General features: G+C 42.7%; 1 protein-coding gene across 3 annotated transcripts in view; it reads left to right on the top strand.

Annotated features, from left to right (window-relative positions):
* Nucleotides 1–10,917: 10,917 nt before the first annotated feature.
* Nucleotides 10,918–15,241, top strand: part of Tbc1d30 (TBC1 domain family member 30) — an 80,551-nt gene continuing 76,227 nt past the window's right edge. For 2 of the 3 annotated variants that reach the window (XM_085843209.1, XM_029482890.2), the window contains exons 1-2: nucleotides 10,923–11,293; nucleotides 14,910–15,074. In XM_085843209.1, the coding sequence (XP_085699335.1) occupies nucleotides 10,933–11,293; nucleotides 14,910–15,074 (526 nt within the window). In that variant the 5' untranslated portion in view covers nucleotides 10,923–10,932. Of the gene's footprint in view, nucleotides 11,294–14,909; nucleotides 15,075–15,241 lie in introns of all 3 variants that reach the window. The other variant, XM_029482889.2, reaches the window with a different exon arrangement.

Raw genomic sequence — 15,241 nt, 5'->3', positions numbered from 1 at the left:
CTTGAAAGAATTCAGTTAACCAAAGCCAGGGCACTACAACAACTTCAGAGCACAGCTACCCTTCTACAGCAAGCCCTGGATATCCTAACACAACTGAAGCGAAGGAAAGGACCTTAAATCCAATCTTATGAAGATGACATTTGAAAAGGAAATGAATTAACCTCATAAAGAAATGCAGGAAAATACAATCAGACAGGTAGAGGCCTTTAAAAAGGAAACAAATAAACCCCTTAAAGAAATACAAGAGGAAAAAAAAAAACAATCAAACAGGTGAAGGAAATGAATAAAACTGTTCATGACCTGAAAGTGGAAATAGAAGCAATAAAGGAAACACAAATGGAGGGAATCCTGGATATGGGAAACTGGGAAAAGAACAGAAACAACAGATGCAAGCATCACCAGCAGGATGCAGGAGATGGAAGAGAGGATCTCAGGCATGGAAAACACAATAGAAGAAAAGAAAATGTTAAATCTAAAAAATTCCTGACACAAAAATCTGGGAAATCTGGGATACCATGAAAAGACCTAACCTAAAAATAATATAAATAGAAGAAGGTAAAGAAAGAGAGTCCCAGCTACAAGGAACAGAAAATATTCTCAATAAAATCATAAAAGGGAACTTTCCCAACCTAAAGAAAAAGATGCCTATAAACATACAAGAAGCATGCAGAACACAAATTAGACTGGATCAGAAAAGAAAATCACCCCAACACACAATAAAAAACTCACAAAATCTACAGAACAAAGAAAGAATATTAAAAGCAGCAAGGGAAAAAGGCCAGGTAACATACAAAGGTAGACCTATCAGAATTACACCTGACTTCTCAACAGACTCTAAAAGCTAGAAGGGCCTGGACAGATATCCTGCAACCTCTAAAAAGCCACAAGTGCCAACCTAGACTACTATACCTAGCACACCACCATAGATGGAGAAAACAAGATATTTCAAGACAGATCTTAATATAAAAAATATCTATCCACAAATCCAGACACACAAAAAATACTAGAAGGAAAACTCCAACCCAAGGAGGAAAACTATGTCCAAGAAAACACAGGAAATAAGTAGTTCCACACCAGCAAAAACAAGGGAAACACACACACACACACACATACACACACACACACATACATACACACATACACACACACATACACACACACATACACACACACACACGCACACACACACACAGAGTAACAGGACCAACATCAAAATAACAGGAATAACAATCACTGGCCATTAATATCTCTCAATATCAATGCACACCATTCCACAATAAGAAGACACAGGCTAACAGGATGGATGTGAAAACAGGATCCTTCACTCGCTGCACACAAGAAACACACCTCAGCAGTAAAGATAGACACTACCTCAGAGTAAAGGGCTCGTAAGAACTTTTCCAAACAAATGGACCCATGAAACAAGCTGGAATAGCTATCCTACTATCTAATAAAATAGACTTTCAACCAAAATTAATCAACAGAGACAGGCAAGAAACTTCATATTCATCAAAGGAAAAAATTACCAAGATGATATCTCAATTCTGGTTTTTTTTTTTTTTTTTTTTGTTTGGTTTGGTTTGGTTTTTCAAGACAGGGTTTCTCTGTGTAGCCCTGGCTGTCCTGGAACTCACTCTGTAGTCCAGACTGGCCTCGAACTCAGAAATTCGCCTGCCTCTGCCTCCCAAGTGCTGGGATTAAAGGCATGTGCCACCACTGCCCAGCCGATATCTCAATCTTGAACACCTATGCCCCTAACACAAGGGCATTTACACTTGTAATAGAAACATTGCTAAAGCTTAAATTGCATAGAGATCCCCACCCATTAATAGTGGGAGACTTCAATACCCCATGCCCACCAACTGACAGATCATCCAGACAGAAACTAAACAGAAATAATGAAAGTAACAGACATTATGAATCAAATAAAACCAACAGACACTGACAGACTATTTCACCCAAACACAAAAGAATATATCTTCTCATCACATCATGGATCCTTCTCCAAAATTGACCGTATAGTCAACAGATGCAAGAAAACTGAAATAATGTCTTGTATCTTATCAGATCACCAAGCTGAACTTCAACAACAACAGAAACACCAGAAAGCCTAAACACTCATGGAAATTAAACAACTCTCTACTCAATTATCTTGGAGTCAGGGAAGAAATACAGAAATAAAGACTTTCTTGAATTCAGTGAAAATGAAGGCACAATATACCCAAATTTATGGGGTGCAATGAAAGCAGTGCCTAGTGGAAAGTTCATAGCACTAAGTGCCTACATAAAGAAATTAAAAAGTTTTCATACCAGCAACTTACATTTCAGCACACCTGAAAGCTCTAGAAAAGAAAAAAGAAACAAACAAACACATTAGAGATGAGAAGGCAGAAAACAACCAAATCGAGGCTGAAATCAATCAATTAGATACAAAGAAAACAATGCTCAGAATCAACTAAACCAAGAGAAAATCAACAAAAAAGAGAAACCCCTGGCGAAACTAACTAAAAGACAGAGAGTATGAAAATAAACAAAATCATAAGTGAAAAGGGAGACATAACAGACAATGAGGAAATACAAAGAGTCATTAGGTCTTACTTCAAAGCCTGTACTCCACAAAACTGAAAAATCTTAACTAAATGGATGATTTTCTAGGCAGATACCACATACCAAAGTTAAATCAAGATCAGGTAAACTATTTAAACAGCCCTATAACCCCTAAGGAAATAGAAGCAGTCATTAAAAGTCTCCCAACCAAAAATAAATAAATAATACATAAATAAAAAATAATAAAAAATAAAAAGCAAGCCCAGATGATTTTAGTGCAGAATTCTACCCAGACTGCTACTACCAACACTCCTCAAACTGTTCCACAAAATAGAAACAGAAGAGACACTGCCGAGGGGCATCTGGGTTCTTTCCAGCTTCTGGCTATTTATTACAAATAAGGCTGCTATGAACATAGTGGAGCATGTGTCCTTCTTACCAGTTGGAACATCTTCTGGATACAGAAAATGTGGTACATTTACACAATGGAGTACTACTCAGCTATTAAAAGGAATGAATTTATGAAATTCCTAGGCAAATGGATGGACCTGGAGGGCATCATCCTGGTGAGGTAACACAATCACAATCAGTGAGGTAACACAATCACAAAGGAACTCACACAATATGTACTCACTGATAAGCGGATATTAGCCCAAAAACTTAGGATACCCAAGATATAAGATACAATTTGTTAAACGCATGAAACTCAAGAAGAATGAAGACCAAAGTGTGGACACTGTGCCCCTTCTTAGAATTGGGAACAAAACACCCATGGAAAGAGTTACAGAGATAAAGTTTGGAGCTGTGACGAAAGGATGGACCATCTAAAGACTGCCATATCCAGGGATCCATCCCATAATCAGCTTCCAAACGCTGACAGCATTGCATACACTAGCAAGATTTTGCTGAAAGGACCCAGATATAGCTGTCTCTTGTGAGACAATGCTGGGGCCTAGCAAACACAGAAGTGGATGCTCACAGTCAGCTTTTGAATGGATCACAGGGCCCCCAATGGAGGAGCTAGAGAAAGTACCCAAGGAGCTGAAGATATCTGCAACCCTATAGGTGGAACAACAATATGAACTAATCAGTACCCCCGGAGCTCTTGACTCTAGCTGCATACGTATCAAAAGATGGCCTAGTCGGCCATCAGTGGAAAGAGAGGCCCATTGGACTTGCAAACTTTATATGCCCCAGTACAGGGGAATGCCAGGGCCAAAAAGTGGAAGTGGGTGGGTAGGGGAGTGGGTGGGGGAGTGTATTGGGGACTTTTTGGATAGCATTGGAAATGTAAATGAGGAAAATACCTAATAAAAAAATTAATTCTTAAAAAAAAAAAAAGAAGAGACACTGCCAAACTCATTCTATGAGGCCACAGTCACCCTGATACCCAAACCACACAAGGACTTAACAAAGAAAGAGATTTTCAGACCAATTTCTCTTGTGAACATTGATGCAAAAATACTCAATAAAATACAGACAGAAATCCAGGAACACATTAAAGACATTATCCACTATGATCAACTAGGCTTCATCTCAGGCATACAGGGATAGTTCAATATATGAAAAGCCATCAATGTAATCCAACATATAAACAAACTGAAAGAAAAAATCACATGATCACTACATTAGATGCTGAAAAAGCCTTTGACAAAATCCAACATCCTTTCATTTTAAAAGTCTTGGAGAGATCAGGGATAGAGGTGCATACTTAAACACAATAAAGACAACATATGGTAAGCCAATTGCCAACATCAAATTAAATGGAGAGAAACTTAAAGCAATTCCACTAAAATCAGGGACAAGACAAGGCTGCCCACTCTCCTTATCTATTCAATACAGTACTTGAAGTTTTAGCTAGAGCAATTAGACAACTAAAGGAGATAAAGGTGATACAGATTGGAAAGAAAGAAGTCAAAGTATTGCTATTGGCAGGTGATATGATAGTATATATAAGCTACCCCATAAATTTTACCAGAGAACTCTTACCACTGATAAACACTTTCAGCAAAGTGACTGGATACAAAATTAACTAAAAAAAAAAAAAAAAAAAAAAAAAATCAGTAGCCCTCTTTTATACAAGTGATAAATGGGCCAAGAAAGAAACTAGGGAAACAACTTCCTTTACAATAGCCATGAATAATATAAAATATCTTGGTGTAACCCTAACCAAGCAAGTGAATGATCTGTATGACAAGAACTTCAAATCACGGAGGAAAGAAATTGAAGAAGATATCAGAAGATGGAAAGATCTCCTATGTTCATGGATCAGTAAATTGACATAGTGAAAATGGCCATCTTTCCAAAAACAATCTAAAGATTCAATGCAATTCCCATCAAAATTCCAGTACAATTCTTTACAGACCTTGATAGAGTAATTCCCAACTTCATATGGAAAAACTAAAGGCCCAGGATAGCTAAAACAATCCCAAAGGATAAAAGAACTTCTGGAGCTATCACCATCCCTGACCTCAAACTGTAATACAGAACAATAGTAATAAAAACTGCATGGTATTGGTATAGGAACAGACAAGTTGATCAATGAAATCGAATTGAAGACCCTGAAATAAACCCACACACCTACGAACACTTGACTTTTGACAAAAAAGCCAAAACCACACAATGGAAAAATGAAAGCATCTTTATCAAATGGTGCTAGTCTAACTGGATGCCTGCATGTAGAACAATGCAAATTTATTGCCTTCCCAAAACTCAAATCCAAGTGGATCAAAGACCTCAACGTAAAACTGGATACACTAAATCTAATAGAACGGAAAGTGGGGAATAGCCTTGAACCCATTGGTACAGGAGACAACTTCCTGAACAGAACACCAATTGCTCAGGCTCTCAGATCAACAATTAATTAATGGGACCTCATGAAACTGAAAAGCTTCTGTAAGGCAAAGGACACCATCAATAGAACAAAATGACAGCCTACTGAATGAGAAAAGATCTTCACCAACTCTACATGAGACAGAGGGCTGACATCCAAAATATATAAAGAACTGAGGAAATTACACACTGACAAGCCAAATAATTCCAATTAAAAATGGGGTACAGAGCTAAACAGAGAATTCTCAACAGAGGGATCTTGAATGGCCAAGAAGTACTTGAAATATTCAATGTCCTTAGTCATCAGGGAAATACAAATCAAAATGACCCTGAGATTCTATCTTACACCTGTCTGAATAGCTAAGATTAAAAACTCAAAGGACAGAACGTGCTAGCAAGGATGTGGAGCAAGGGGAACACTCCTCCATTGCTGGTGAGAGTGCAAACTTGTACAACCGCTCTGGAAATCAATTTGGTTGTTTCTCAGAAAACTGGGAATAGCTCTGCCTCATGACCCAGCTATATCACTCCTGGGAATATACCTGAAAGATGCCCCACTATACCACAGGGACACTTTCTCAGCTACTCTCCCTTCTTTAATGTCCTCTCTCCTCTCTCTTACCCACCACTGAGAGCAATTAGTGTTAACTCTGGGTAGCTACTGTTGCTGTCCATGACTCCATTTTCTGGCTTTTGCACTCTTTCCTTTCCCTCAATGTTTCCTGAGTATGCATTTGTGCACACACACATATGCATGCATGCGTGTGTATGTTTGACACAGATGCCCCATTTAGAGCTGGCGACTTGCAGTCCCTTCTTCTCAGCACTTTGTCCAGTTCTGAGTCTGCATTCTGCTGCCTGCTGCAGAGAGGAGCTTCTCTGGCCAAGCTAGAGAGTGGCTCAGCTGTGTTGTGTTGCAGGATGATGTCAGATCTCTCTAGCTTTAGAAGGTCCCACGTTCTGCTCTGTGTGGGAGGGATGAGTGGGAGCTGTTGGTCTGTCACCCCAGGGTTCTTGGGGTTCTGCAGCGTGGAGAGGGGAGGCTGTGAGCCCTTTCCTGGCAGTTCTCTGGACACCACTGTGGCCTCCTCTGGTCTTAGCACATGTCAGGCCCCATTCTTCAAAAAAAGAGACCTGTCTTGCATTTCCTGAAGTCTGTGTAGGATTTGATGGCTTTTAAAAGCATTAATCTCTCCCCCCTTGTTATCATCATTACAACTTTTTAGATTGAGAAATAAAAATCTTCCTCACATACAGCAAGTGAATAGAAAATGCAGATTGTGTAATGTTCCGAGCTTATGATTAATTTTTAAACAGCAAAATTAACCGGTGAAATTGACAAACTGCTGATCAATGTTGTTTTGTGTTTCCTTTCGAACCTGGCCAAGGGGAAATTCTTCAAGAAATTCTTCTTCGACAATAATCAATGCTCACCACCAGATATTAGAAAGTATAATTCCAAATACAGTCATAACTTTCATCATACCAATTCATTCCTCCTGTGAGTGTATTAGGGTTTCCATTGCTGTGAAGAGACACCATGACCAAGGCAACTCTTACAAAGGACAACATTTGATTGAAGCTGGGTTACAGGTTCAGAGGTTCAGTCCATTATCATCATGGCAGGAAGCACGGCAGTGTCCAGGCAGACATGGTGCTGGAGATGGAATTGAGAGGTCTACCTCTTGATCCAAGAGCAGCCAGGAGACTGTATCTTCCACACTGGGAGGAGCTTGAACATAGGCCCTCAAAGTCCACCCCCTGGGCACTGGAGAGATGGCTCAGCGGTTAAGAGTACTGACTGCTCTTCCGAAGGTCCTGAGTTCAAATCCCAGCAACCACATGGTGGCTCACAACCATCCAGTAATGAGATCTGGCGACCTCTTCTGGAGTGTCTGAAGACAGCCACAGTGTACTTACATATAATAAATAAATAGATCTTTAAAAAAACGTCCACCCCCAGAGTGATACACTTCTTATAACAATGCCACACCCATTCTAAGAAGGCCACACTTCCTAATAGTGTCACTTCCTGTATAGTGTCACTCCTGTAGGCCAAGCATATATATACATATATATGTATATCACAAGGCATATCAAGGGGGCTAGATACCTTAGGAGTTAGAGCACTGGCTGCTCTTCCAGAGAACCCCGGGTTCAATTCCCATCATCCACATGGTACAACTGTCTCCAGTTCCCGGGTGTAGCCTGTCTTTTTGCCACTTTTTAGGTTCTTCTGTCTTCCACCCTTTCAACCCCCTAACACTAGATAGGAGAGAAAAATATAGAGGGGAAAAAGGACAACATTATCATTAGACTACTTCCTACTGATCAGGGGCATTGAGTTTCTTGGGGCAACTTGATCTTCATTGCTAGGATATCGAATTTCTTCTTGTTGTGTTTTTTTTCCCCCCACACAACTACTTAACAAACTATGACCAAGAGCAACCAAATACAACCAACCAACAACGAACCCTCCCAAGGGACCAACAACAACCCACCCCACCTTTTGGGGGAGCGTAACCTTTATATACCCTCTGGAAAGTTCCCAGAATTCCACATGTCACATACTCACAGAAACTATCTGGAGCTGGCAAAACCATGCCCCTGCTAGAACATGAGGCAAATCATAGTTCGCTGCTGGGGACAATCTGAAGCAGCCCTATATCCCACACCTGGGATTAAAAATGAAAACCTTATAATATTTCAGTGTATTTTAAAAGAAACCAAAATTCTCCCAACACAGGGGATCTGAAAACCTCATCCACACATACAAGTAGGCAAACAAACAAACAAACAAAAACAAAAAACAAACCAACCCCCCCAAAAAAAACCAATGCACATTAAAAAAAAATCAAAATTTGATCAAAATCAAATTACCTTGTTTAGGTATTTGTAAAATGATGAGCATGCTAGTTGGCTTTTATACTACTGTGATAAAACCATTATCGAAAGCAACCTGGAGAGAAAGGGGTTTATTTCACATACACAGTATAGTTAAGAAAACCATCAAGAAAACCCAGGGCAGGAGCTCAAGGCAGGAACCCCGAGGCAGGGACTGAAGCAGAGACCTCAGAAGAATCCTGCTGACTAGTTCAACCCCTCTAACACACACACACACACACACAACTAGAGTTAGCTGTTCATCACTTCCAGCTTGCCAGTTTCACCTCTTCCAGTAATGGTAACAGTAGGAAGTGACTTTGAAGTTTGATTCCTCGAAATATTGATGTTAACAATCAATTGTTTCCTTGGTGTCTTTCTTCATCTTCCTCAGATCCCTTTGAACTTCTGTCAGTTTCTGGGAAGACACGCTCTAAAAAGAAAAAAAAAATGTTGAAGTGGGTCCCTAGTGGAGGCAAATGGAGAGAAACGGGGGAAAGTCTACTGAGAAAAGAGAAACAGTTGCCGTATTTGCTCCCTGGGGAAGTCTGGCGTGCTGCAAAGATCATTCTCTGATGAAGGGCCCATGGATTCCTTCACTCATGCCACAAGCAACAGGGAGAAAAAACTTCTTTAAAAGAATCAGTGTGGTAGCAGCTTATTCATCTTTTCCTTGTAGTCCGTGAACAGGTTGACATTTGTTTATTCTTGGCGTGTGTCTTAGGGTATGCATATGGAGGCCAGAGGGCAACTTTTTACGAGGAGGTCTTTGCTTCTACTTTGTAGGTACCAGGGATCAAACCCAGGTTGTTGATGGCAAATGTGCCTTTACTTGCTGATCCATCTTGCCATATATTAAATATTTTAATATCTTAAATTTTTAAAAGCCGGTTCATTTCATTATCCATCTTGATTAACTTCTTTCTTTTAAGCATGAATTTATATATCTATATATTATGTACATGTGTATACATATGTATGTTTATGCAAAAAACATATATACATATACATATATGCAAAAATTAACATTATTCCATTGAGATGATGGGGCCATCCCATGGGTACTATAATTTTTCACCTAAGGTATATGTAAAGACATAAGCAAGTCAGGACACTACTGTTCTCTGAAATAATGACAGGACACCCATTCTATGGCTGCCCTAATATTTAATTCACCTCTCTATGGCAGAGGATTGGATCAAACCTCCCTGTCTACACGGTGACTCCTGACCGCTCCATCTTTGCAGCAGCTGTGTGGTGTGTCCCTTGTAAGGTAAAAGCCGGTTCTTTTAACTGCTGAGCCATCTCTCAGCCCCTCCAGTATATATTCAAATTCTGTATGCTTAGGGCATACATACAACGTTATAAAACTGGTGCTTTTATAACTCACAGTAGCTCCAATTTCAAAGTATTTTGTTGGTAGTGGTTAAGGACATCGGGTCAGGCTGTGCCCCACCACGTAAGACGTGTAAATAAACAGGAAGCCTGCCACTGTTCTTTGGTTTTTCGAGACAGGGTTTCTCACTCACTTTGTAGACCAGGCTGGCCTCGAACTCAGAAATCGCCCTGCCTCTGCCTCCCGAGTGCTGGAACTAAAGGCATGCACCACCACGCCCGGCTGCTACTGTTCTTCAGAAGCCCTAGATGTACAGACAATTAACAGCTTCAGACTGAGGAGTATTTTTCTAATGAGTGGCAGACATTAAGAAAAGTTCAAGCTTCCTTCCTGGCAAGTCTTGTTTTGTTTTGTTTTGTTGGTTTTTCGAGACAGGGTTTCTCTGTATAGCCCTGGCTGTCCTGGAACTCACTTTGTAGACCAGGCTGGCCTCGAATTCAGAAATCCGCCTGCCTCTGCCTCCCAAGTGATGGGATCAAAGGCGTGTGCCACCATCTTCCTGGCAAGTCTTTTAACCTCTTTGCTGCAAGGCTCTCACCAAAAAGCGAGGACACCACAGGGTTAAACTGATGATCGATGTGACTAAGTTCACAAAGTTATCTAAGGGGAAGGTATCAAAAATTCTTCTGAAGTCTAGTGTAAAGACAAATCTCTCCGAGGAGCTAGAGAGAGGGCTCGCCAGGTAGAAGTACTTGTCTAACAAGCTTGCCAACCCGAGTTTGACCCCCTGAACCCATTTAAAGCTAGGAGTTTGATTCCCAGAACCCACTTAAAGCTGGAAGGAGAAAACTGACTGCACAATGCTGCCTGACCGCTGATCTCCATAGGCACATCCTGGGATGAGTGCGCAACAATAATACACATTTTTTTCTTTTTCTTTTTTAAAGAAAAAAAGATAAAACTCTCATAAACTCGAATTCACCATCAAAACCAGCTCTGGCGACTTTTGTTAGCTCGGCCAACTCAGGAAGGTCTATTAAACCCACAATCAAGTGTCAAGGAATTTAGTTGTTCTGAATCCAGGTCTTTTATTGGAGGAAAAAAAGTTCACAACGTCACTCAAATCCCAGGACTTGCCAGATACTCAGGTTTTTGTGGAGTCTTCTGGACGCTCCGGGTCAGGTGGGAAGGATTCGGGCGCGGCGCCCGCGGTCGTGAAGCCGGAACTCCGGTCCTCCGCCCATTGGTTGGCATTTCGACCCCTGCTGGGGACTCTTTGCTGCCCGCGTGGCCGCGCCCTCCCGGAACTGGCGGGCGCCGCGGCGGTTCGAGCCATGGAGGTCCTTCCCGCGGGCAGGACGTGGGACCCTCAGCAATCCGAGGAGGCGGCGGAGCACCGGGCGGACGAGGGCGACCTGGAGCCGCAGCCCGACGGTCGCACGAGCCGCACGGCGTCCCTAGTGAGCGGGTTGCTCACCGAGCTCTACAGCTGCACCGAGGAGGAGGAGGTGGCAGCCGGCGGGGACCGTGCGTCCCAGGGCCGCCCCCGGCGAAGGGACAGCCTGGACAGCTCCACCGAGACCTCGGGTTCCGACGCATTCCTGGGCGGCCGCGGCGCTGGCGACTCCCGAGTGCTACAGGAGCTGCGGGAGCGGCCGAGCCTGCGGCTCCAGATGCAGTACCTGCAGCGGAAAGGTGAGCGAGGGCGCGGGGACTCCTGCCTATCTGTGCCACCTGCCCCACTGCGCCATTTGCATTACCTGCTCCAGTTGCCCACCTGCGCCACCTGGCCCGCTTGACCACCTGTGCTAGTTGCCCACCTGCACCACCTGTGCGCTGTCGCTCTGCCCGCACACCCGGAGAGTGTGGCGTCTCCTTTCATCTGACTCGGGACTCTTCTGTCACTCTTTCCCTAGACATTTCCTAATGCCCAGCCCCTCCCCCTCTGCTGGGGTGGCCCGGAGCGTGGTCGGGTCTTCCCACCTCCCCCACGCTTGTCAGGAGTCCGAGGCTAGGGGCAGTGTAGACGCTTAACTTTACCTGAACAGCTGTTAGGACTAGTTTGGCGTTTCTTCCGTGTTTACTAGAAATTTCCTAGAGGACCCTGGGAGAAGAGAGCCGACTTCTAGGGCTTCCCACCCCGCCCCCTTCCCTAGCCACGCCGCTTGGACAGGGATTTTTAACTAGTGAGGCAGAATAATTCGATAATGCAGTTCGCAGCAGAGCGCGTGAATTCCGTGCCTGCCAGAGCGTGAGTCCCCAGCAGCTCTGCTTTAATCTGGGTCTCAGGACTGAGTGGAGTCTGAGCGCTTGGCCTTCACGGTGCATTTAACTACTGCTACCGTTCACCTGCCCAGAGAGTGCAGCTGAGAAATGGCCTGGTTTCCTCGGATCACAGGCTGATTTGATGTTTCTTCTGTTATCGAACTCTGAGACTCAAGTTCTGGTCGAGATTTTTTTTTTTTTCTCAATAATTATAGCTTACATTTCAGGCATCGGGACTAGTGTAGTTGTCTTTTTGCATACATCTAGGAAAACCTCAATTTACAAAATTTACTAAGGTGTGGGGAACAGAAGGCCAGCCACTATCACATTTCTTGCAATATTGTCCTTGTGCTAAATGACCATGGGGGTGGGGGGATAGAGAGAATTATACAGTCTTCTTGTACTTGCTGTATCCAGTCTAGCTGGTTCCAGGAAGAAAAAAAAAAAACGAAAAAGAATAAATCTGTCTGTTTGCTCCTACTTGTGTAAACAATTCTCAGCTTCCAAGTGAATCCCGCCCCCCTCCCTCCACGTTCCCCAACACCTTTGGCTGCAGACATTTTATTTTATGTAATTACCTGGCTGTGCTAAGTTGTGCCCAAACTCTTGCTGTAGGGCAGATTCCAAGAGAATCAGTTTTGAAAGTTATGTCCAGATTTTCGCATGTTAGAAGGCTATTCACTTTACCAGGAAACTTCGAGAAACTGATAATTTCCCTTTAGAAGAGGAAAGCTGGCAAGCCAAAGCTTATAGAGGTCGGCCGCCTGCAAGTGGGTGTCACGTTCACATGCGTGGCCACTCTACAGATCACTCACAGATCCTGCCAGAATCCATTTCTTTCCAGTTTTCATCTCATTGTTGACCCGTTGCCTGTGAACCCTTTCTTTCCACAGTTGACTGTGTTGGATGAGCAAGATGCTGTATATTGACACACTGTCTCTGTGCACAGACATCTTTACAACACTGTGATTAGACCATCGGGTCACGGATGCAGCTGTTCGCAGAAATCATGCTCACTGGGTTGTTAGCTGTTCCAACCTAATGGTTGTGTCCACTTAGAGGGACAATGCAGATAACCTGCCTGCTGGTTTTCTTCTCTCACGGTTTAGTGTTTGTTTCAATGTTGTATCCAGACGATGCTGGGTGTGGGTCTGAGGTCTAGGGGCAGCAACAAAGTAGTTTGTAATGGAAAGTGGATTGTCTGTGGTGGAGCGGATGAACTTGGAGTCAGATTCCTCAGTTATCTCCCTGTGCGGCCTCGGGCAGGCTATTTACCTACGCTAATGTGTGTTAGGCACTCCGTGAATGTTAGAAGAACACTTTCAGTATTGCAAGCCCATGTATCATAGAGGGGTAAAATTCCTTTGAGAGGAAATTAGTCAGGTTTCCAGCTGACCATTTCCTCTGTTACCTAGTGAGAAGCAGGGGTTATGGTCTACAGAGAGACGGGTTCCTGTGTGGGATGTTTATTTGCCTGTTGCTATTACTGTGGAAGACATTTCTACATGGGAATCAGAATATGTCCCCATACGAAGTGTATAATGTAGAGAAGAAATACAGAGTTGTAGGTACTTTAAGAAACAGCAAAACTAAGTTAGAGTTTTCACACACTTCCTACTGTTGCCAGTACTAGTTTTAAGAATGTAGACTTCATTATTTTTACTATTAAGGTTTTTAGTTTTTTTAAGTTTTAAAAAATTATTTTATGTGTTTGGTAGTTTTTACCTACATGTCTGTATGCCATATGTGTTCAGTGCCTCTGAAGGTCAGAAGACAGGTCCATTCCCCTGGAACTTGGAATGTCAGAAAGCTGTTAGCCATCATGCGTGCTAGAGTTGAACCCGGTCCTTTGGAAGAGCCAGCCAGGACTGTTAACCTCTGACTCATCTCTCCAGCCCAAGAATGTTGAATCATTTGACCCCTTTAGAGGAAATACATTTTCTGCCGTGTATGAAAATTACTGAGGTCCTAAATTAAATGTACTACCCAGGCTATTTGAAGGCCACACATTTAAAACAAAATCAGCATAGCTACATTCATCTTCGTTATGAAATGTGCTGGTGTTATTTACAACTGACAAGGTTGTTTTAACTGTTTCTTATTTTTGAGGTCTTAGGGTTTGAACAACCAGGACCCTGCACGTGTTAGGCAATGCCTCTACCACTGAGACCACTCTTACTTTTTATTTATTTATTTTTGTGTGTGTATATGTGTGTATGTATGTGTGTGCATGTGTGCCTGCCTGTAAAGGCTAGAGGCCAGTGTGCCACCATGATGACATTTTCTATGTGATGCTTGTGTAAACTTGCATGGTAAGTACTTTACTGTATCTGCAGCACTTAAGGTCTTAGACATTATTTTAGTTGTATCATCTGGCTTTGAACTTGTGATCCCTCTGCCTTAGCATCTTGAGTAGGTGGCATTGTAGGCCTGCGTCACCAGGCTCAATAGCTAGTACTTTTAAAGCATTGAAAGATAAATACAGGCTGGAGAGATGGCTCAGTGGTTAAGAGCACTGAAGGATCTTCCAGAGGTCCTGAGTTCAATTCCCAGAAACCACATGGTGGCTCGCAACCATCTGTAATGGCATCTGATGCCTTCTTCTGATGTGTCTGAAGACCATGTACTCACATACATAAAATAAATCTTTTTAAAAAGTCCTATATTTAAGGAAAGAAAGAGAGGAAGGAAGGAAGGAAGAAAGAAAGGAAGGAAGGATGAGAGAGAGAGAGAGAGAGAGAGAGAGAGAGAGAGAGAGAGAGAGAGAAATGTATCCGGGGAGCTGGTAACAGTAAAAGTCTTTGCTTACTTGTTATATTGTAGCATCCAGGATAACATTTATCTTATAGAATTCCTTTTATGAGCAAAGCCGGAGATGAATGGGTGGTTGATTACACTGGAACGTCTTAGCTGAATCACGTTCATGCTACCTGGGATGAAAAGCTAGACTGAGTGGATTTAAATTCATTTTCTAGACCTACACCTTTTGACTAGCAGCACACTTGGGATTTATATCCCTCTCAAGGGATTTATTCTTTCCTGATAGACTCCAGTGAGCTGAAGACCGTTCTTCGAGAGCTAAAGTACAGGATTGGCATCCAGTCCGCAAAGTTACTCCGGCAGCTGAAGCAGAAAGACAGGCTTCTGCATAAAGTTCAGAAGAACTGCGACATTGTGACAGCGTGCCTGCAGGCTGTGTCACAGAAGAGAAGTAAGTCCAGGGGTTGGGAGCAGGTGTGTGTGTGTGTGTGTGTGTGTGTGTGTTTGTCATCCCTTGCCACTGGCTGGCAGTGAACCTGCAGCAGGTACTGCTTTGCATTGATTGAAAAGTCCAGGAACCAACCAACCAGCACGGCTTTTAAATTTAAAATGAATGCC

Source organism: Mus caroli, unplaced genomic scaffold (genome assembly GCF_978045245.1).
Source record: "Mus caroli unplaced genomic scaffold, Mus_caroli_1 scaffold_9, whole genome shotgun sequence".
Lineage (NCBI taxonomy): Eukaryota > Metazoa > Chordata > Mammalia > Rodentia > Muridae > Mus > Mus caroli.
Note: the sequence above shows the minus strand (reverse complement) of the source record. Positions and strands in the feature narration are given on the sequence as shown.